The sequence below is a fragment of the Ovis aries genome, chromosome 21, assembly GCF_016772045.2.
Source record: "Ovis aries strain OAR_USU_Benz2616 breed Rambouillet chromosome 21, ARS-UI_Ramb_v3.0, whole genome shotgun sequence".
Taxonomy (NCBI): domain Eukaryota; kingdom Metazoa; phylum Chordata; class Mammalia; order Artiodactyla; family Bovidae; genus Ovis; species Ovis aries.
In genome coordinates, this window is record NC_056074.1 from 16,812,723 (window position 1) to 16,836,488 (window position 23,766).

The 23,766-nt window shown below is 40.0% G+C and overlaps 1 protein-coding gene across 1 annotated transcript in view; it reads left to right on the forward strand.

Moving 5' to 3' along the window:
* The window catches only part of LOC101117804 (glycerophosphodiester phosphodiesterase domain-containing protein 4-like), a 112,347-nt gene that overhangs the window by 78,107 nt on the left and 10,474 nt on the right, over window positions 1-23,766 (forward strand). The window contains exons 13-15 of the mRNA XM_027960074.2: window positions 8,946-9,093; window positions 20,847-20,929; window positions 21,840-21,892. Of these exons, the coding sequence (XP_027815875.2) occupies window positions 8,946-9,093; window positions 20,847-20,929; window positions 21,840-21,892 (284 nt within the window). The remainder of the gene's footprint in view (window positions 1-8,945; window positions 9,094-20,846; window positions 20,930-21,839; window positions 21,893-23,766) is intronic.

Genomic DNA, 23,766 nt, shown 5'->3' on the forward strand with positions numbered 1-23,766 from the left:
TTTTACTGCTGTCTTTTTTGTAAATATTGTTTCTGTTATCAGTTATTTTAATATATCTTATAATTTTTCCCCTTATTTTCTACTTTACTGTTTTCCTTTATGTTTCATTGTTTTGGTTTTTTTTTTTTGTAGTAAAATACTTAAATCCTTTTCTTCTTTCCCTTTTTATGCATTTTATATCTAAGTTTTTGTGGTTACCATGGGAATTGCACTTACCATCCTAAAGTTATGATACTGTGATTGAATTTTTACGAGGTTAAATTCAGTAACATGCAATAATTTTTCTCCTTTATAACTCCAATTTCACTTATTTTCAGAAAAATTTATCTTTATATACACTATGTGCCTCAAAGATAAACTAATAATTCTTATAAATGCAATAGTTTCTCAAATTATGCAGAAGACAACATGTGGAGTTGATAAAACAAAGTTACAAAATTACTAGATGTTAGACTAATAATTCTGACTTTCTCCTTTTACTGAAGTATGTGCGAAATAAAGACTATAGTTACAAAATTGTTAAAAATAATACTAGCTTTTATATTTGCCATTGACTTTTATTGAGATCTTTATGTGTCTGTAAGACTTTGATTTACTGTCCCTTGACTACCTGATGCGAAGAACTGACTCATTGGAAAAGACCCTGATGCTGGGAAAGATTACTGGTGGGAGGAGAAGGGGACAACAGAGGATGAGATGGTTGGATGGCATCACTGATTCAATGGACGTGAGTTTGGGTAAACTCTGGGAGTTGGTGATGGACAGGGAGGCCTGGTGTGCTGCGGTCCATGGGGTTGCAAAGAGTCAGGTACGACTCAGTGACTGAACTGAACTGGAGGATTCTCTTGAGTTTTTCCTACAGGGTTGGTCTAGTGGTCATGAACTCCTTCAGCTTTAGTTTATTTGGGAATGTCTTAAATTTCCCCTTGTGCCTGTGAATCTCCAACAAGAAAAATGTTATTCTCTGTTCTGCAACTTTTTATCTCTACATGTATAGGAAAATGTTATACCGTTAGAGGTCAGAACCTTGAGAATGGGTTATCCTGAGCATTTCGGGCTATAGGCAACATTCTTGCTTGTCTCAAAAGCAATAGAATACACAGATTAAAAAAAAAAAAGAGGTCTAATATGGACTCAGATTTGTTCTTTAGTATTATACCTCTTATATTTGAAAGATAGGTTTTGCTGGGTTTATAAATCTTAGTTGACAGCTTTTTTCTTTTAACACTTTGAATATTTGGACCCACTGCCTACTGTCTGCCAAAGCCTGGTGAGAAGTCTGAGAATGTTATTGAGGATACCTTGTATGTGGCAAGTTGCTTCTCGGTGATTTCAAGATTCTTTCTTTGCCTTTGGCTTTTGAAAGTTTGATTATAGTGAGTCATAGGGTGTATCTCTTTGAGTTCACCTTACTTAAAGTTCATTGGATATTTACATTCATATCTTTTATCACATTTGGGCATTCAGGGATTATTTCTTCAAATATTCTCTCTGCCTCTTTCTCTCTCCTTCCTTTGGAACCTAAAAATATATATATTGACTTGTTTTATGATGTCCCACAGATATCTTAGGCTCTGTTCTCTTTTCTTCAATCTTTTTTGCTTCTTTTCTTCAAAATCATAAATATCTATTGATCTATCTTCTAGTTCACTGATTCTTTCTTCTGCTTGATCAAATCTGCCTTTGAATCTTAGTAGTCAGTTTTTCATTACAGTTATTGTGATTTTCAGCTCTAGAATCCAGCTCTAGTATTTTCTAGGTTTTCTGTTTCTTTATTAATGTTTCCATTTTCTTCATATATTTTAAAAACTCTATCTACATCTTCCTTTCTTTCTCTGAGTATCTTTAGGATGGAAAAGTTTTTGTCTTGTGTATCAGCCATCAGCTCTTTTCCAAGGGCAGTTTTTTTAGATTTAGTTTTTCCTTTGAATGAACCATACTTTCTTATTTCTTTTTACACTTTGTGATTTTTCGTAAAAACTGGACATTTGAAAATAATTATCTGGCAACTCTTGAAATCAGATTCTCCCCTTTCCTCAGGGTTTGCTGCTTTTTGTTATTTGTTTGTATTTTGGCTGTCTCTATGCCAACAGTCAGCCTGAGGGTATAAACTTAAGGTCTTCTCGGGTCTGTAATGTGCCTTTCCCTGGATATATGTGGTCACTTTGTAACTTTCCCCATATATATAATTGCTTTTCGATGTCCTAATCTTTAATGTCTGGCTCCCAAAAGGGGAAAAAGACATAACTGAAAGATGGGAAGGAAAGAGCGCTGAACCTTTAAACCACTGGAAATCATTTTAGTGGGAAGAGGAAAGATTGCCACAGTTGTGATGTTGGGGGGCGGGGAGGCAATGAGGAAGACAAAAGTGCTTGCACGCCTCTTTCTGTGCACATCTGTGGCCAGAAGCAGCAATCACTGATCAGAGCACCGATCCCCAATAATTGGAGGATAGTGACCTTTTTGCACTCCTTGGCTCTCATACTACTGTGCTAATTGCTAAAATTGACCACAATCCAAGCCAGGCTTCAGCAATACATGAACCGTGAACTTCCAGATGTTCAAGCTGGTTTTAAAAAGGCAGAGGAACCAGAGATCAAATTGCCAACATCTACTGGATCATCTAAAAAGCAAGAGAGTTCCAGAAAAACATGTATTACTGCTTTATTGACTATGCCAAAGCCTTTGACTGTGTGGATCATAATAAAATGTGGAAAATTCTGAAAGAGATGGGCATACCAGACCACCTGACCTACCTCTTGAAAAACCTGTATGCAGGTCAGGAAGAAACAGTTAGAACTGGACATGGAACAACAGACTGGTTCCAAATAGGAAAAGGAGTATATCAAGGCTGTATATTGTCACCCTGCTTATTTAACTTATATGCAGAGTACATCATGAGAAATGCTGGGCTGGATGAAGCACAAGCTGGAATCAAGATTGCTGGGAGAAATATCAATAACCTCAGATATGCAGATGACACCACCCTTATGGCAGAAAGTGAAGGACTAAAGAGCCTCTTGATGAAAGTGAAAGAGGAGAGTGAAAAAGTTGGCTTAAAGCTCAAAAAACTAATGTCAAAAAACTAAGATCATGGCATCTGGTCCCGTCACTTCATGGCAAATAGACAGGAAAACACTGGAAACAGTGGCTGACTTTATCTTGGGGGTGGAGGGCGCTCCAAAGTCACTGCAGATATTGATTGCAGCCATGAAATTAAGATGCTTACTCCTTGGAAGGAAACTTATGACCAACCTAGACAGAATGTTAAAAAGCAAAAACATTACTTTGCCAACAAAGGTCTGTCTAGTCAAGGCTATGGTTTTTCCAGTGGTCATGTGTGGATGTGAGAGTTGGACTATAAAGAAAGCTGAGTGCTGAAGAATTGGTGCTTTTGAACTGTGGTGTTGGAGAAGACTCTTGAAGGTCCCTTGGACTGCAAGGAGATCCAACCAGTCCACCCTAAAGATCAGTCCTGGGTGTTCATTGGAAGGACTGATGTTGAAGCTGAAATTCCAATACTTTGGCCACCTGATGCCAAGAGCTGACTCATTTGAAAAGACCCTGCTGCTGGGAAAGATTGAGGGCAGGAGGAGAAGGGGACAACAGAGGATGAGATGGTTGGATGGCATCACTGACTCAATGGACATGAGTTTGAGTAAGCTCAGGGAGTTGGTAATGGACAGGGAGGCCTGGCATGTTGTGGTTCATGGGGTTGAAAGGGTTGGACACGACCGAGCGACTGAACTGAACTGAGCTGTAACTTATTAACTATAACATTTAGAACTTCAGTAGACTCTATAGTATAAAAATATTAATAGTTACAATAGACAGATTCGCCAGTGTAATTGTCCAGGATGAGATCAGGTTCCTGGGGTTTCTTTTTCTGCTATCTTCTGAGAATTGTTTGCCGTGAATATAGGTTTTTACTTCTATGGGATTAATGGCTAGAATTAATGGCAAGATTAATGGCAAGATGGATTAATGGATTAATGGCAAGAATGCAATTGCTGGGGTATGGTGGTTTTCGAAGTTTTATAAGAAACTTTGTAAATTTTATTTAGCTAAGACACTTCCAAACGTTTTCAGAGGGCCTGTACCTCTTTACATCCCACCAGCAATGTATGATGATTCAGAGCCTCTCTGTCCTTACCAGTCTATGCCATTGTCATTATTATTATTTATTTATTTTTGCTTTGAAAAAATTTTTATTGGACATCATTGAATTAATTTGTTTGAATAAACAGCACACAAAACAAAGATTTGCATTGTGAAAATCCTGAAGCTTCTAATCAGCAGTCTGCAAGCTGCGGAGACTTTGGTTTTGTGTCTTTTTAAGTCATACATTTCCATTTATTTTTAGATTTTAAACATAATTGTTTTCCAAAATATTTTTTAACCTACCCTGAGATTTATTTATATCTATTAGTCCATAGTTCAGTTTATTCTGTTATCATGAATCAATGCTAACCCATTTAATGCACCAACACTGAATAGAAATTATTTTGCCATATAATTGCCTTATGGATATGGAAATATCTGATAGGAAAATTAAAGTTTTCAATATTTTAAATCTAACATTTTATAAGTAATAGTTTTTTGGTTTGTTTTCCTTTTATTTTTTATTGAAGGATAATTGCTTTATTAAATTTTATTTTCTATCAAACCTCAACATGAATCAGCCATAGGTATACATATATCCCCTCCCTTTTGAAATTCCCTCTCATTTCCCTCCCCATCCTACCCCTCTAGTTTGACACAGGGCCCCTGTTTGAGTTTCCTGAGCCATACAACAAATTCCCCTTGGCTCTCTATTTTACATATGGTAATGTAAGTTTCCATGTTACTCTTTCCATACATCTCACTGTCTCCTCCCTTCTTCCCATGTCCATAAATCTATTCTCTATGTCTGTTTCTCCATTGCTGCCCTGTAAACAAGTTCTTCACTACCATTCTTCTAGGTTCCGAATCTATATGTTAGAATACAATATTCATCTTTCTCTTTCTGACTCACTTCACTCTGTATAATAAGCTCTAGGTTCATCCACCTCATCAGAACTGACTCAAATGCATTCCTTTTTATGGCAGAGTAATATTCCATTGTGTATATGTAGCAAAACTTCTTTATCCATTCATCTGTCGATGGATGGACATCCATGGGCATGGACATGCTTCCATGTTATAGCTACATGTGTCTTTTCCTATTTTGGTTTCCTAAGGGTATATGCCTAGGAGTAGGATTGCTGGATCATATGGTGGTTTTTACCATGGTTCCTGACCCTGAAATGCTACTCTTCTGTGAGGATGAATGTGCCCCCAATGTACCTGGTACCTCATGCACTTTTCACAAGGCTGTGCAAGTACTAATAAATCAATCCTTGTGGGATTGGATATGCATTTGATATGCACTTTAATTTTCATAGATATATAGAATACTCTTTCAACTTTGTCCTTTAATACTAAAGAAAAGGAGGAAACCTATACATGAGTACTAAAAAAATCTGATCTTCTCCAGAAATCAAAACAGTATCAAATAACAGTTGTCCTTCAGAACCAAATATGTGACTGTTGGCTGGTGATTTTTTTTTTTCTTTCTCATTCTTTCTTTTGAAAGTGAAAGTCAATTGAGTCCAACTTTTGTGACCCCATGGACTGTAGCCCACCAGGCTCCTCTGTCCCTGGAATTTTGAATTTTCTAGGGAAGAATACTGGAGTAAGTTGCCATTTCCTACTCCAGCCATTGTCATTTTTACTGTAGCCATTCTATAGGTGTGTAGTGATATCCCACTGTGGTTTTAATTTTCATTCTCTGGTGGGTAATGATACTGAACATCTTATCATGTTCTTAGTTGCCTTGGTCTGTCCTCTTTGGTGAAATGTCTTATCGTTCTTAACTGAATTTTATTGTTGAATTTTGAGAGTTCTTTCTGTATTATAGATATAATCCTTTGTTGGATATTTTGTTTGCATATATTTGTCCCAGTCTATTTCTGATCTGTAGCATCTCCTACACAGTCTTCCACAGAACAAGAATTTTAAAATTTTGATTAGGTCTAATATCAGTTTTCCCTTTTTGAATCATGCTTTTTACTGTTGAGTCTAAGAGTTCTTTTTCTAGCCCACAGGTCTCGATTTTTCCTGCAAGTTTTATAGTTTACATTATATATTTCTCTATGATCCGCTTGAGTCAATATTTATATGAAGTGTGTGTGTGGTGTTAGGTTGAAATTTTCTGTGTGTGGGTTTTTTTTTTTTTTTGCCTATGCCTGTATGTTTTTGGCCAATTGCTCTAGTCCAGTTTGTTGAAAAAATTTCTCCTTATCCCATTAAGTTGCTTTTGGACCTTTGTAAAAAAATCATTTTGACATTTGTGTGGGTCTATTTCTGGGTTTAAAATTATGTTTTACTGTTCCATATGTCTGTTCCTTCCCCAATACCACGTTGTTTTGATTACTGTAGCTATACAGTATGCCTTAATACTGGGTGCAATGATTCTCTCTCACTTTATTCTTCCTTTTCAATATAGTTTTAGTTAATTTTACACTGAACCTTTTGACATACATTTTAGAATCAGTTAGGACAGAGGAGCCTGGCAGGCTACAGTCCATAGGGTCGCAAAGAGTCAAACATGACTGAAGCGACTTAGCACACACTCATGCACAAATTAATTGTACAGAAAAAAAGCAGACAAACCAAGGAAAGCTTGGTGGTATTTTGATAAGAATTGCATTAACCTACAGATCAGTTTGAGGAGAATTGACATCTGTATGATGTTGAATTTTCCAATTCATAAATACGTGTGTCTCTTCACTTTAAGAATTAAAGATTTTAAAATTTAAAAAATAAAAAAACTAAAATTAAAAAAAAATAAAAAATAAAAATATTCTAGTTTGGGGTTACAGATCCTATGCTTCTTAATACCTACGTATTTACATTTCTTTGGGTGATTGCTAATGGTATATTGTGTTTCAATTTCTATAGGCTCATTATTAATAGATAGAAATTGTGAATGGTTTTTGTGTGTTGGCTTCAAAAATTTTTACTACTGTTTCCTTATTTCTGTTTCTTAATCTTCTGGTGATATGAATAATTGTCTTAGAGATAGTTCTAGCATATTGGGTAACTAATTGCAGGCACTGCTGTGAAAGTGGTAGTATTATTTTTATCTTACAGTTTATATACTGAGCCTAACAGCCTGCAAAGCTAGTACAAGACAAAGCTAGATTCAAATGCAGACTTGCTGATAGCTGTTTTAAATATGCTATGTCATCTCAGGGTTAAGCAAAATTTTTGAAGGGATTTACATGGTATATTTTGTGAGAAGTTTTCCCTGGACATGACAACTTGATTAGAATTACTAGATGCTCTACTTACTTTCTGTCTCTATAGACAGTGCACAAATATCTACCAACATGCAGGTGGTGCCAGTGGTGAAGAACCCACCTGCCAGTGCAGGAGACGTAAGAGATATGGGTTCGATGCCTGGGTTGGGAAGATCCCCTGGAGAAGGAAATGGCAACCCACTCCAGAATTCTTGCCTGGAAAATCCCATGGACAGAGGAGCCTGGTGGGCTATAGTTCATGGGGTTGCAAAGAGTTGGACACGACTGAAGTGACTTAGCATGCAATGCATAGGGAAATTTGGGTTCCATTTTCCCTAGTAAGTGCTTTAAAAAATTCTTTATATTTGAAGTATAAATATTTACCATATTGGTATTCATTTCTTTTTTCCTTCAGTCAACTGTTTATGAAGCAGGTACTGGCTATACAGAGATGAGTAACACAGAATCTCTGCTTTTAATTTGCTATAGTCAAGTAAAGAAGACTGATAGGAAAGCAGATAGTGTAATAGGTGTTAAGCATTCTGATGGAAGTAAGTACATTTGCTACACAAGAGTGTACTGGAGCTGGTGCATATCAGCTTATGGAAGCAAATTGTAGGAATATTTACATGACATTAGTCATGTCCAACTCTTTGCAACCCCATGGACTGTAGCCTGCCAGGCTTCTTTGTCCATGAAATTTTCCAGGCAAGAATACTGGAGTAGATTGCCTTTTCCTTCTAACAGGGCTTTCCTGTTTCTTCCCTCCCTCCCTCCCTTTCTTTCTTCCTTTTCTGTCTTGGGGCATGTACTTTACTAAAATACTACTATTACTGTTAACATAGAAAACAAGCTTATAGTTACCAAAGAGAAAGGGGGGAGGGATAAATTAGAAGTTTGGAATTAAAATAAACACACTACTATATTTAAAATAGCTAGCCAACAAGGACCTAGTATACAGCAACAGAAAACTGTACTCAAGATCTTATAGTAACCTACAATGGAAAAGTATCTAAAAAGAAGATAGATTTAGATATAGGTAGGCAATGGCAACCCAGTGCAGTACTCTTGCCTGGAAAATCCCAGGGGTGGAGGAGCCTGGTAGGCTGTAGTCCATCGGGTCGCTAAGAGTCGGACATGACTGAGCGACTTCACTTTCACTTTTCAGTTTCATGCATTGGAGAAGGAAATAGCAACCCACTCCAGTGTTCTTGCCTGGAGAATCTCAGGGACAGGGGAGTCTGGTGGACTGCTGTCTATGGGGTCACACAGAGTCGGACACGACTGAACCGATTTAGCAGCAGTAGCAGCAGCAGCATATACTATGAATCACTTTGCTATAAACCCGAAACTAACATAACATTGTAAATCAACTATATTTCAATAAAAATTAAAAAAAAAATAGAAAAATACTAATGTAGGTACAGGAGCAAAAGTATTAAATCTAGTCCTTTGTCCTCATTGAAATGAGCTAATTCAGCATGTTGTATCATAAGATGTCACATGACCAACTGCATCTTGTGATTTAAGCAAACACCTTTTACAAATGTGGTGACCAGTTCCCTTTTAGATGATGAATGTGAGATTAAGTCTTAATTTCCTGTGGGTTCTTTTTCTTTCCAGAGAATATAAAGCAGCTAACATCACCATCAACTTGTACATCATCAATGAACCTTGGCTCTTCTCACTGGCCTGGTGCTCCAGGATTCACTCAGTGACCACAGACAATATTCAGGTCCTAAAGAAGATAAATCACCCTTACTACTTCATGGTAAGCTGGTTGTCCAGATTGTTCTTCCAAATCTAGTACAATAGGAGTCTCTGTCCCCTCTCCACCTTACATTGCTCACGGTGCAGTCTCCAGGGGAGCTAGTTAAGAGCAGAGACTTATGTGACATTGAAGAGGGGACATTTTCTATTCTCTCACCCAGATTCTTCTGTGATTTTCAGGCAGAAATTGTTATTATTGGTATAATCATCACTGTTCATTTAATCCCCACAATGTGCCTTTCATGCATAATGTAATACAGCCCTCTGGGTTAGCCACTAGGAGTATCCTCATGGGAAATCTGATATTTGATGTTATTAATAGCCTTGACATCATCACATGATGCAAGATTCAGAATCAGGTCTGACTCGAGTTTTCTTACTGCACCCCTTATTTCTGAAGGCACAGCAACAATGATAGTGACAAGAAGTTTGCGGAAAAAAACAAGTATCAGTTCAGTTCAGTTGGTCAGCCGTGTCCGACTCTTTGCGACCCCATGAATCGAAGCACGCCAGGCTTCCCTGTCCATCACCAACTCCCAGAGTTCACTCAAACTCACATCCATCGAGTCAGTGATGCCATCCAGCCATCTCATCCTCTGTCATCCCCTTCTCCTCCTGCCCCCAATCCCTCCCAGCATCAGAGTCTTTTCCAATGAGTCAACTCTTCGCATGAGGTGGCCAAAGTACTGAGTTTCAGCTTTAGCATCATTCCTTCCAAAGAACACCCAGGGCTGATCTCCTTTAGCATGGACTGGTTGGATCTCCTTGTAGTCCAAGGGACGCTCAAGAGTCTTCTCCAACACCACGGTTCAAAAGCATCAATTCTTTAGCATTCAGCTTTCTTCACAGTCCAACTCTCACATCCATACATGACCAGAGGAAAAACCATAGCCTTGACTAGACGGACCTTTGTTGGCAAAGTAATGTCTCTGTTTTTCAATATTCTATCTAGGTTGGTCATAACTTTTCTTCCAAGGATAAGCGTCTTTTAATTTCATGGCTGCAGTCACCATCTGCAGTGATTTTGGAGCCCCCCAAAATAAAGTCTGACACTGTTTCTACTGTTTCCCCATCTATTTCCCATGAAGTGATTAGACCAGATGCCATGGTCTTCATTTTCTGAATGTTGAGTTTTAAGCCAACTTTTTCACTCTCCTCTTTCACTTTCATCAAGAGGCTTTTTAGTTCATCTTCACTTTCTGCCATAAGGGTGGTGTCATCTGCATATCTGAGGTTACTGGTATTTCTTCCAGCAATCTTGATTGCAGCTTGTGCTTCTTCCAGTCCAGCGTTTCTCATGATGTACTCTGCATAGAAGTTAAATAAGCAGGGTGACAATATACAGCCTTGATGTACTCCTTTTCCTGTTTGTTGTTCATGTCCAGTTCTAACTGTTGCTTCCTGACCTGCATATAGGTTTCTGAAGAGGCAGGTTAGGTGGTCTGGTATTCCCATCTCTTTCAGAATTTTCCACAGTTGATTGTGATCCACACAGTCAAAGGATTTGGCATAGTCAATAAAGCAGAAATAGATATTTTTCTGGAACTCTCTTGCTTTTTCCATGATCCAGCAGATGTTGGCAATTTGATCTCTGGTTCCTCTGCCTTTTCTAAAACCAGCTTGAACATCTGGAAGTTCACAGTTCATGTATTGCTGACGCCTGGCTTGGAGAATTTTGAACATTACTTTACTAGTGTGTGAGATGAGTGTAATTGTGCAGTAGTTTGTGCATTCTTTGGCATTGCCTTTCTTTGCGATTGGAATGCAAACTGACCTTTTCCAGTCCTGTGGTCAGTGCTGAGTTTTCCAAACTTGCTGGCATATTGAGTGCAGCACTTTCACAGCATCATCTTTCAGGATTTGAAATAGCTCAACTGGAATGCCATCACCTCCACTAGCTTTGCTCGTAGTGATGCTTTCTAATAGCCACTTGACTTCACATTCCAGGATGTCTGGCTCTAGGTGAGTGATCATACCATCGTGATTATCTTGCTTGTGAACATCTTTTTTGTACAGTTCTTCTGTGTATTCTTGCCAACTCTTCTTAGTATCTTCTGCTTGTGTTAGGTCCATACCATTTCTGTCCTTTATTGAGCCCATCTTTGCCTGAAATATTCCCTTGGTATCTCTAATTTTCTTGAAGAGATCTCTAGTCTTTCCCATTCTGCTCTTTTCCTCTATTTCTTTCCATTGATTGCTGAGGAAGGCTTTCTTATCTCTTCTTGCTATTCTTTGGAACTCTGCATTCAGATGCTTATATCTTTCCTTTTCTCCTTTGCTTTTTGCTTATCTTCTTTTCACAACTACTTGTAAGGCCTCCCCAGACAGCCATTTTGCTTTTATTCATTTCTTTTCCTTGGGGATGTTCTTGATCCCTGTCTCCTGTACAATGTCACAAACCTCTGTCCATAGTTCATCAGGCACTCTGTGTATCAGATATAGTCCCCTTAAATCTATTTCTCACTTCCACTGTATAATCATAAGGGATTTGATTTAGGTCATTCCTGAATGGTCTAGTGGTTTTCCCTACTTTCTTCAATATAAGTCTGAATTTGGCAATAAGGAGCTCATGATCTGAGCCACAGTCAGCTCCCAGTCTTGTTTTTGCTGACTGTATAGAGCGTCTCCATCTTTGGCTGCAAAGAATATAATCAATCTGATTTCAGTGTTGACCATCCGGTGATGTCCCTGTGTAGAGTCTTCTCTTGTGTTGTTAGAAGAGGTTGTTTGCTATGACCAGTGCGTTCTCTTGGCAAAACTTTATTATACCTGATTCCAAAACGAACACTCTGTGTCCTAAGCAAAATACTTTTGAAACCATACTGCTTATGGTTAGAGGAGTGGGGTTCTGAACACCTGGTTTACACTTGCAACTAAATCCCATCATTTATCTATGAAGAGAGCCCCAGCTAACCATTTAACTGCTATAGAGCCTGTATTTTTTATCAGCATAGAGCAGGATGACTGAGTCAGGTACAATAGCCCACAACAGAAATCTGCTCTGTGAGCTAGGTCTTTCCCTACCCCTGAATAAGATCTCACTCAGATTCCATAGTTTCTCTAGTCACTCTGAGATAATTTTTAAAGTTCTTTTTAGTCACCAAAAAGCCTCAGCTCAGTATCAAGTGTCTAATCAAGAGTAATAACCCAAAGTCTAAACTGCCTTGAACATTAAAGTTTTAGTCAGAGACACCTAAATGAGAAGCTTAGATATTTTAGGTTGCTTTCCCTATAGCTCCAGCCTCACTGGCCCTTGTTTCTGACTTGATCAGAGTCAGGAGCAGGTGCGAGGTGGCCGGGGCCAAGCGCACAATCCCATTGGGCCAGTACTGCACTGAGGCCTTATGGTGGCAGTGTAAAACTGCCTACCCCTTCTCCCCTTGGTGCCTTGGGCAGCACTCTGCAGATGACCCACAAGGAAACCTTGGGTGGCAGGTCCCTTGGCATAGATGAAGCCTCCCCACTTGTCTGTCTCTGTATTATCCTCCTTCATGCATAGACTATATACTTTTCTAACAATTTATTTTAAAAAATTGATTACAGAGTAAACTTGTTCATCATATAAAGTTAATCATTATAAAATGCATAAGTTAGAAAGCAGTATACCCCTCCATAATCCTATCCTCCTACATCAGTAATGTTTGATAGTTGTCCCTTTGGATATATTAAATAAAACTTTATTAAGTAAAATTTTCATTTTAATATTTGAATTGTTAATAAATTCATGTGAATCAAAATTCAGATGAAAGTCAAAAACTTCTTTCTACACCTGGCCTGGACTTGTTTTAAAGGACCCAAGGTCAGTTTGTTCAGGAAGGTGGAGCCAGTATCCCAGGGACTCTCCTAAGCAACCCTCACCCTGAGTTGGAATATGCAAGTTCAGATACTGGCCACCTATTGTGTGAACTTGGAAATGTTAGTTAACCTGTCTTGGCTTCAGTTTACTTATTTGTAAATTGAGGATCAAAAGTACTACAATGGAAACATTTTTATCCAATATAATCCTCTCTGCTTAATGGTCTGTTAATTCAAAAATTTAAAATGAGGAATTGTGAAATAAATGATGTGCGGTCTGTTAGCATTTTTGTTGTTGTTCATTCTCCAAGTCTTGTCCAACTCTTCGAGACACCATGGACTGCAGCACCCCATGGCTTTCTTGTCCCTCACTATCTCCCTATCTCCTGGAGTTTGCCCCAGTTCATGTCTGTTGAATTGGTGATGCCATCCAACCATCTCATCATATGTCACCCTCTTCTGCCTTTAGTCTTTCCTAGCATCAGGGTGTTTTCCAATGAGTCAGTTGTTTGCATCAGGTAGCTTTATCCAGGTCTTCCCTTGTGGCTCATATGGTAAAGAATCCACCTGCAGTATGGGAGACCTGAGTTCAATCCCTGGGTTGAGAAAATCCCCAGCAGGAGGGCATGGCAACCCACTCCAGTATTCTTACCTGGAGAATCCCCATGGATAGAGGAGCCTGGCAGGCTATAGTCCATGGGGTCACAAAGACTCAGTCATGACTAAGTGACTAAGCTCACAGCAGAGCTTTAGCCAGCCTCAGTCCTTTGAAAGTTCTTTTCAATATTCAGGCTTGATTTACTTTAAGATTGACTGGTTTGATCTTTTTCTCTAAGTGACTCTCAAGCATCTTCTCCAACACCACAGTTTGAAAGCATCAATTCTTCAATGCTCTGCCTTCTTTATGGTCCAGCTCTCACATCTATACATGACTACTGGAAAGACCATAGCCTTGACTATCCAGACCTTTGTATACAGACCTTTGATTGTGTGGATCACAACAAACTAGGGAAAATTCTTCAAGAGATGGGAATGCCAGACCACCTGACCTGCCTCCTGAGAAATCTGTATGCAGGTCTAGAAGCTGGACATGGAATGAAAAACTGGTTCCAAATCAGTAAAGGAGTACGTCAAGGCTGTATATTGTCACCCTGCTTATTTAACTTCCATGCAGAGTACATAATGAGAAACACTGGGCTGGATGAAGCACAAGCTGGAATCAAGATTGCCAGGAGAAATATCAATTACCTCAGATATGCAGTTGACACCACCCTGTGGCAGGAAGTGAAGAACTAAGAGCCTCTTGATGAAAGTGAAAGAGGAGAGTGAAAAAGTTGGCTTAAAGCTCAACATTCAGAAAACGAAGATCATGGCATCTACTCCCATCACTTTATGGCAAATAGATCAGGAAACAATGGAAACACGGAGAGGCTTTATTTTTGGGGGCTCCAAAATTACTTTGCCAACAAAGGTCCATCTAGTCAAGGCTATGGTTTTTCCAGTGGTCATGTATGGATGTGAGTGTTGGACTGTGAAGAAAGCTGAGCACCAAAGAATTGATGCTTTTGAACTGAGGTGTTGGAGAAGACTCTTGAGAGTCCCTTGGACTGCAAGGAGATCCAACCTGTCCATGCTAAAGGAGATGAACCCTGGGTATTCTTTGGAAGGAATGATGCTAAAGCTGAAACTCCAGCACTTTGGCCACCTCATGCAAAGAGTTGACTCATTGGAAAAGACTCTGATGCTGGGAGGGATTGGGGGCAGAAGGAGAAGGGGACGACAGAGGATGAGATGGCTAGCTGGCATCACCGACTCGATGAACGTGAGTTTGAGTGAACTCTGGGAGTTGGTGATGGACAGGGAAGCCTGGCGTGCTGTGATTCATGGGGTCGCAAAGAGTCAGACACGACTGAGCAACTGAACTGAACTGAACTGAAAATTACTACAGATGGTGACTGCAGCCATGAAATTAAAAGACATTGCTCCTTGGAAGAAAAGCTATGACCAACCTAGATAGCATGTGAAAAAGCAGAGACATTACTTTGCCAATAAAGGTCCATCTAATCAAGGCTATGGTTTTTCCAGTGGTCATGTATGGATATGAGAAATGGACTATAAAGAAAGCTGAGCACTGAAGAATTGGTGCTTTTGAACTGTGGTGTTGGAAAAGACTGTTGAGAGTCCCTTGGATTACAAGGAGATCCAACCAGTCAATCCTAAAGGAAATCAATCCTGAGTTTGAAAGATTGATGTTGAAGCTGAAGCTCCAATATTTTCTACCTGATGCGAAGAAGTGACTCATTAGAAAAGACCCCGATACTGGGAAAGATTGAAGGTGGGAGGAGAAGGGGAGGAAAGAAGATGAGATGGATGGATGGCATCACCAACTTGATGGACATGGGTTTAAGTAAGCTCAGGGAGTTGGTAATGGACAGGGAAACCTGGCGTGCTGCAGTCCATGGTGTTGCAAAGAGCTGAATATTACTGAGCGACTGAACTGAACTGATTGATATAGACCTTTGTCTGCAAAGTGATGTCCTTGTTTTTTAACACACGGTCTAGGTTTGTCACAGCTTTCCTGCCAAGAAGCAATCTTCTTTTAATGTTATGGCTGCACTCACCAGCTGCAGTGATTTTTTTTTTTTGAATGAAATATAAATAGTGTATTGTGGCCTTGGTGTTCAGACAGACCAGGTTCACAGACACATTCCATTAGTTTTTTTTTTTAATATATATATATTTTTAATTTTAAAATCTTTAATTCTTACATGCGTTCCCAAACATGAACCCCCCTCCCACCTCCCTCCCCATAACATCTCTCTGGGTCATCCCCATGCACCAGCCCCAAGCATGCTGCATCCTGCATCAGACATAGACTGGCGATTCAATTCTTACATGATAGTATACATGTTAGAATGTCATTCTCCCAAATCATCCCACCCTCTCCCTCTCCCTCTGAGTCCAAAAGTCCATTGTACACATCTGTGTCTCTTTCCCTGTCTTGCATACAGGGTCGTCATTGCCATCTACCTAAATTCCATATATATGTGTTAGTATACTGTATTGGTGTTTTTCTTTCTGGCTGACTTCACTCTGTATAATCGGCTCCAGTTTCATCCATCTCATCAGAACTGATTCCAAATGAATTCTTTCTTATGGCTGAGTAATACTCCATTGTGTATATGTACCACAGCTTTCTTATCCATTCATCTGCTGATGGACATCTAGGTTGTTTCCATGTCCTGGCTATTATAAACAGTGCTGCGATGAACATTGGGGTACATGTGTCTCTTTCAATTCTGGTTTCCTTGGTGTGTATGCCCAGCAGCGGGATTGCTGGGTCATAAGGTAGTTCTATTTGCAATTTTTTAAGGAATCTCCACACTGTTCTCCATAGTGGCTGTACTAGTTTGCATTCCCACCAACAGTGTAGGAGGGTTCCCTTTTCTCCACACCCTCTCCAGCATTTATTGCTTGCAGATTTTTGGATCGTTAATGGAAGATATGTTTGAGATATTTATTTTATGCTATTGTAATAAAGTAATAAAATATGTAACATTTAAAATCTCTGCAGTAATTATCTTTAATTTCTTTTTTTTTCTTTTTCACTTTTCTTTTTTTTTTTTTAATTTTAAAATCTTTAATTCTTACATGCATTCCCAAACATGACCCCCCCTCCCACCTCCCTCCCCACAACATCTCTCTGGGTCATCCCCATGCACCAGCCCCAAGCATGCTGCACCCTACGTCAGACATGGACTAGCGATTCAATGATTTTAGAGCCCAAGAAAATAAAATCTATCACTGCTTTCACTTTTTCCCCTTCTATTTGCCATGAAGTGTGGGACTGGAAGTCATGGTCTTAGTTTTTTGAATGTTGAATTGTAAGCCAGCTTTTTCACTCTCCTCCTTTACCCTAATCAAGAGGCTCTTTAGTTCCTCTTTGCTTTCTGTCATTAGAATAGTATCATCCATATATCTGAGGTTTTGCTGTTTCTCCCAGCAGTCTTGATTCCAGCTTGTAACTCATCCAGAGGTAGATTTTGCATGATGTGCTCAGCATATAGGTTAAACAAACTGGGTGACAATAAACAGCCTTGTTGTACTCCTGTTTCAATCCTGAACTAGTCAGTTATTCCATTCAGGGTATTGTTGTTTCTTGACCCGCATACAGGTTTCTCAGGAGACAGGTAAGATGATATGGTATTCCTATTTCTTTAAGAGTTTCCCACAGTTTGTTATGATATACGCAAAGGCTTTGGCATAGTCGATGAAATGGAGGTAGATGTTTTTCTGCAATTGTCTTGCTTTCTCAATGATCCAGCAAATGTTGCCAATTTGATCTCTGGTTCTTCTACCTTCTCTAAACCCAGCTTGAACACCTGGCAGTTCTTGTTTCACATAATGCTGAAGCCTAGCTTGGAGGATTTTGAGAATAACCTTACTAGCATGGGAGATGAGAGCAGTTGTCCAGTGATTTGAACATTCTTTACTACTTTCTTGGGAACTGGGATGAGGATTGACCTTTTCCAGTCCTGTGGCCACTGCTGCATTTTCTAAATTTGCTGGCATATTAAATGCATCACTTTAATAGCATCATCTTTAGGATTTTAAGTAGCTCTGCTGGAATTCCATCACCTCCACTAGCTTTATTGGCAGCAGTGCTTCCTAAGGCCCACTTGACTTCACCCTCCAGAATGTCTGGCTCTGGGTGACTGATTACACCATCGTGGTTATCTGGGTAACTGATTACACCATCGTGGTTATCTGGGTCATTAAAATCTTTTTGTACAGTTCTTCTGTGTATTTTTTCCATCTCTTCTTGATCTCTTCTGCCTCTACAGAAGAGATCGGGCCTACTTTTCTGTGCCTTATTGTGCCTATCTTTGGATGAAATGTTACTTTGATATTTCCAGTTTTCTCAAGGAGATCTCTAATCTTATTCTTTCTGTATGTTCCTGTTTCTTTGCACTGTTCTTTGAAGAAGGCGTGCTTGTCACTCCTTGCTATTCTCTGGAACTCTGCATTTAGATGAGTATACCTTTCCCTTTCTTTCTTGTTTTTCACTTCTTCTTTCCTCAGCTGTTTGTAAAGCCTCATTGGATAAACATTTTACCTTCTTGCATTTCTTTTTCTTTGGGATGGTTTGGTTCACTGCCTGCTGTACAGTATTATGGACCTCTGCCCACGGTTCTTCAGCCACTCTGTTTACTGGATCTAATCACTTGAATCTATTCATCACCTCCACTGTGTATTAACAGGGAATTTGATTTAAGTTGTACCTGACTGGCCTAGTGGTTTCCCCACTTTCTTTGGTCTAATCCTGAATTTGACCATGTCAAAAAAAACCTACCTAATACTTAGTGGCTTAAAATATTTGTTTTTCACATTCTGTTTAATGGCTGAGTGCTTTCTCTGGTCTCAACCAGTTTGGTTGGCCTGGGTGTCTAGGATGGCCTCATCCACATGTCTAGGGTCTTACCTGGAATGTCTGTGGTCTCCCTTCATTTGGTCACTCATCCTCAAGGAGGCCAGCTTTACTTATGTTCACCTGGTGATGCTGGGTTCTCAGTAGTGAGAGAGGTCAAGCCCCAATGCTTGTGCCTTCCTAAGGATCTCCTAATCTGATGTTTGCTGATGTTCTACAGACCAAAGATAATGACATGGCCAAGTCCAGATTCAAGGTAGGGCAGGGAGCAACAGACATTAGCTCTTGATGGAAAGAAACAACCAAGTCAGATTGCATACAGGCCTGCATTTGGGGAGGAATATTGTGATTATTTTATAAGCAATCCACCACATACATACCTAATACATTTAAAAATATTCATTCACCTTTTGGCATAGATTCAAGGTCTTTCCTTTGAGGGTATTTTAGCTGATTGAATTCTGTATTCACTTGCTTATATATACTCCAAATGAACCGCTATGATTTCTAAGTTTGTTTCCCTTTTTTGTTGTTCAGTCACTAAGTCATGTCCGAGTCTTAAAGGACAATAATAACTTAAAGCCATAGGGAGAATGAGGAACCCACCCAGATTTTTATAATAATCCCTTAGCATGTCACTCACATCTAATTCATTTGCAGTTTATTTTTATTTATTTACTTAGGGCTGTACTGGGCCTTCATTGCTTTGCATGGGCTTTCTCTGGTTGCAGCAAGGAGAGGCTACTCTTTGTTGTAGCGAGCAGGCTTCTCATTTCAGTGTCTTCTCTTGTCTCTAGGGCACACAGGCTCAGTAGCTGTAGTTCTTGGGCCCTAGAGCACATAGGCTTCAGTAGTTGTGGCACACAGGCTCAGAAGGTGCGGCTTGCAGGCTCTTAAGTGCACACTCTGTAGTTGTGGCACGTGGTCTTTAGCTTAGCATGTGAACTCTTCCCAGAGCAGGGATTGATCACTTGTCCGCTTCAGTGAATGTGTGCACGCTCAGTCGTGTCTGACTTTTTGTGACGCTATGGACTGTAACCCACCAGGCTCCTCTGTCCACGGTATTCTCCAGGGAAGAATACCTAAATGGGTTGTCATTTCCTCCTCCAGGAGGTCCTCCTAACCCAGGGGATTGAACCTGTGTCTCCTGCATCTCCTGCGTTGGTAGGTAGATTTTTATTCACTGCACCACCAAGGAAGTCGTGCAGTTTATTTTTTAATGACTTTTCTGTCATCATCACCTTTTAAAAAGCATTGATTTAGTATCCATTGAAAATGCTATATTTTTTTACTCAGCTTTTAGAGCTCTAAGTAACATTTAATTACACCGCACAATCATAACAAGTGCAACTGTTCTAAAGCCATATGGACAGTAACAACAACTGATTCTTACTGACTGTGCAGCCCACCTGGTGGGCATCTTGGAGCAGGCCAAGACATTGGTCAGGTTCTGAGAGGGCTTTAGGAGCCTTAGATTAGTGGAACTTGGTTGAAAGCTTCTGCTGTACCTGCCTACTAGAGCTATTTGAAGGATTAGCTGTGAAAATACCCTTAATATGCTTAGAACACTTCCTTAGCTCCTATAATTGCTCATTAATATTAGTTCTCATCATTATCACCATCATTCATGTTATTGTTATGATAATAATTATAATAATGATAATATTATATAATAATAAAAATAATAACTAATAAATCATTACTATCATTTCTTTCTTTCTCCTCTTTTTTCCACTAATCAGTCCAAGAAAAGACCTTGGAATAGAGTGGAAAATGGCATAAGAAAGAAAAAAATGCCAGACCCAGTACCATCATGTAGTATTGGAGGTGAAATAATGAAAGCAGAAAGGGAAGATCAAACCAGAGAATTTAAAAACTCATGCAAGAGAAGCTAGGAGATAGAGGTCTGTAAAACGGGTGATTCAGTCAAGGAACCTCAAGAAGTAGGCATGATAGTCTTAGTTAAGAATGATAATTTCAGCATGCTTATTTGAAGCACAATGTCTTAGAAGAATGATTCCTAAATGCCGGTTCACAGACTGGTTGCTTGTTTCTAGGAGGCTTGTTAAAGATGCAGAAATTCTGATTCCTGAGTTGTTAATGAGGCCCAGGAAGCTGTATTAGGAAAGGCTGCCGCTCAGGTAGATTTGGATGCACGGCCAGGTTTGGGAAGCTGTGCCATGAACACATAGCTCACTGGAAGCCAAGGAGCTTGGGCTGTAGTCCTGGGTCCAGAGAAGGCTTGCTCTGTGACGTCTCTGCGACTCCCTCAGACCTCTGTCGAGGGTCCAGGGAAATGAGGTGTGTGAAGTATTTTAGCCATTACAGAGCCCCTGGAACATGTAAAGTGGGGATTACATGTTAGGTTAGCAGCAGGTATTCTCTGTGTTTGACTTCAATCCCGGCAATCAAAGTTCCTCTCCCTGCTCCGCCCCTGCTCCATCCCTGACAGCCAAGCAAGGGACTTGATCCACGTGATCTACAATGTTCTCCAACTGTAAATGCCTAAAACTGTGTTTTCTGTTTTGCAGACACCAAAGTTCTATCTATTCATGTGGATTTTCATGGATATTCTTGCTGCAGTTTTCATTGTTGCCGTATTTCATTTTTATTGGTAAGCATATGTCTGTAAGTTTAAATGTTTCCCCCCCCAAATAAAAATATAAATAATTTGATGGCAGTTTAAGAGAAAACAGTTACATTCTTCTCATAGTCCCATGTGGCAAATCCTCAGGGAGACAGTGTTTTAAGGGTTTTCTCTTCCAAACCTCCTGTTTCTTCTCATGCTGCCCGTAGCTCCTCACACCCTGTCTATCTCCTCTACGTGAGACCATATCCTAAGGATAAGAACTCTCACTGAAGCTTAATCAAATCTGTTACTGCAGATCCCTTGTGTATCAGTTGGGAGAGGACAGGGGGTTGAAGGTCATTCAGAACAATTGCCTCCACCTCCCCACCTTCCACAGCATGGGACACAGCAGAGTGCTGTGTAAAGAACAAGCTCACCCTCCAGGAAACCTGGGTTTTAGTCCTGGCTTTTCCTGTAGTTCCACTCCAGCACTATTGCCTGGAAAATCCCATGGATGAGGACCCTGGTAGGCTACAGTCTGTGGGGTAGCAAAGAGTCAGACACGACTGAGCGACTTTACTTCTTCTTCACTTCTTTCCTGTAGTTGCTGGGTAACCCTGGGGAAATCACTGCCCCTTTCCAGACCATAGTCTTTGTATCTGTCCAAGAAAATGACATTTGGGAATTCTTGAGCAGAAAATGCTACAAGATTACAAGGTTCAGGCAGAAGAGGGGACATCTGGTAGAAGAATTTTAGCTGAAAGAGACTCCATGATTCTTTAGATCTCATCATGCCCATCATTTCCTCATTTGAGTTATCTTTTAAAGGGGGAAACTACAAACCCTCCACCTAAGGTAGCATTTGACTGGGTAATGTTCTTTTCTGGCCACTGCCTGTAGTATTTTAACTTTGGAAGAGGTCTCTGAGGCTCATGGTCCCTCTGCTTCATTCTAGGAAGAGAGAGAGCCAGAGTGAAAAAATCCTCCATGGTATCACCAGTTACACAGGTAAAGTCAGAGGCCTTTAGGAAGTCATTGCCTCCAGAAAGCAGGGCCTACCTTCAATGTTTCTCTCAAGAATTTAAGGAGTCTAAAATTATGGAGTGGGAACCACTGAGAAGTTAGGAGAAATAGGCTGGGCACAGATTCTAGAGGGCTCTTGACATCAGAATTCATTGTGGGCTTTATCCTCTAAGCAGTGAGATTTCTTGAAAGATTTTGAATGTGCGTATATATTTGCTCTCTTGTTCATATATTCATTCATCACATGATTATTATTGAGCACCTGCTTTGTGCCAGGCATTCTGAGAGGCTGAAGCACCTGAAAGCTGTCTATGGAGGGTGGTTCAAGAGAAAAGAGCTTCTGGCCCATGGAGAGCAGTGAGGAAGCAGGCAAAGGTATAACAGTTGGCATCTTTGGTTCAGGCATCTAGTTCCAGGACAGAGAAGCTGTCATGTTCATCACAGCTCAGTGTGCTCTATGTGGCTTCAGTTGTGATGTATGTTGGAAGGTGGAAGGAGAAAATTGCAGAGATCCTGGAATTTTCATCTAGAGTCTAGGCTCTGCATATAAGCAATCAGGAAATGGCGAATGAGTTTCAAGCAAGGGAGTAATATGCTTAGACTTCTGTGTAAAGGGATAGAATAGCAGAATAACTTATTGATCAGCAGGATAACTAAGGGCTGAGTAAGTGAGATAGGTCCAGTAAGGGAAGGGAAGCTAGAGTTTATATTTCAGGAGGTTGTGGTGATAATCACACAGTGAGTTACTGGTTTGGGAAGCCAGGGCCATGTCAAAGGGAAAACCATTTAGGAGGCAGAGGACTGTGCAGTACATGATGTAGTTTCCTCCCATAGCTCGTGGAGCCTTAAGTAAAGTTGAAACAGTCACAAAATCATGAATTAATTTAATTTCTTGTGGACAGTGGTAAAGATCATGAGATGTTGTGTACCAACTGGCAGAGTGTTCAACACATACACTACTTAGAGTTGTAGGAATGGATCCATAGGGACCATGAAAACCAAGTTCAGACATTGGAAGAACAATTGTCTTTCCTACTGTAAAACTGAGTGGTTTAACCAAGCTGATCCAAATTTCTTAAGATAGAGATTTCCAGTAACTGAGTTTTACTCATTTTAAAAAGATCACTCTGCTGGCTCTTAAGATGACTGGAGGCTGTGTTCCAGCTGCCTTATACTTTTTAGTAGTTATATTAGTAAACTAGGGCTTCCCAAACAAAATGCCACAGCCTGGGTGCCTTTAACAACAGAAACTGATTTTTCTTACAGTTCTGGAGGCTAGAGGCGCAACACCAATGCATCAGCAGGTTTGCATTCTCCTGGGGCCTCTCTCCTTGGCTTATAGCTGCCCACTTTCTTGCTGTGTCCTCACACTCTGATTTCTCTGTGCACACACAAACCCCCAGTGTCCTCAGTGTCTCCAGATTTTCTCTTCTCTGCTCAAACTGGATCAGGGCTCACCATAATGGCCTCATTTTGATCATGTCTTTAAAAGATTTATCTCCTAAATTAGTCCTATATTGAAGTGCTAGTGGTTAGGGCTTTAACATATGAATTTGTGTGGTATACAATTTAGCCCATAACAGTAATCCAACCAAGAAATAAAAGAATGTGAAAATGATGAGGAAACCATGGGTGGAAGAGAAGTTTTGAAGGAAAGTTAAAAGAACTCTTTAAATTTGAATGAAAGAAGTAATTATAATGCCTTAGGAAAGCATGGTTTCAGTTCAGTTCAGGTCAGTCGCTCAGTCGTGTCTGACTCTTTGCGACCCCATGAATCGCAGCACGTCAGGCCTCCCTGTCATCACCAACTCCCGGAGTTCACTCAGACTCACGTCCATCGAATCTGTGATGCCATCCAG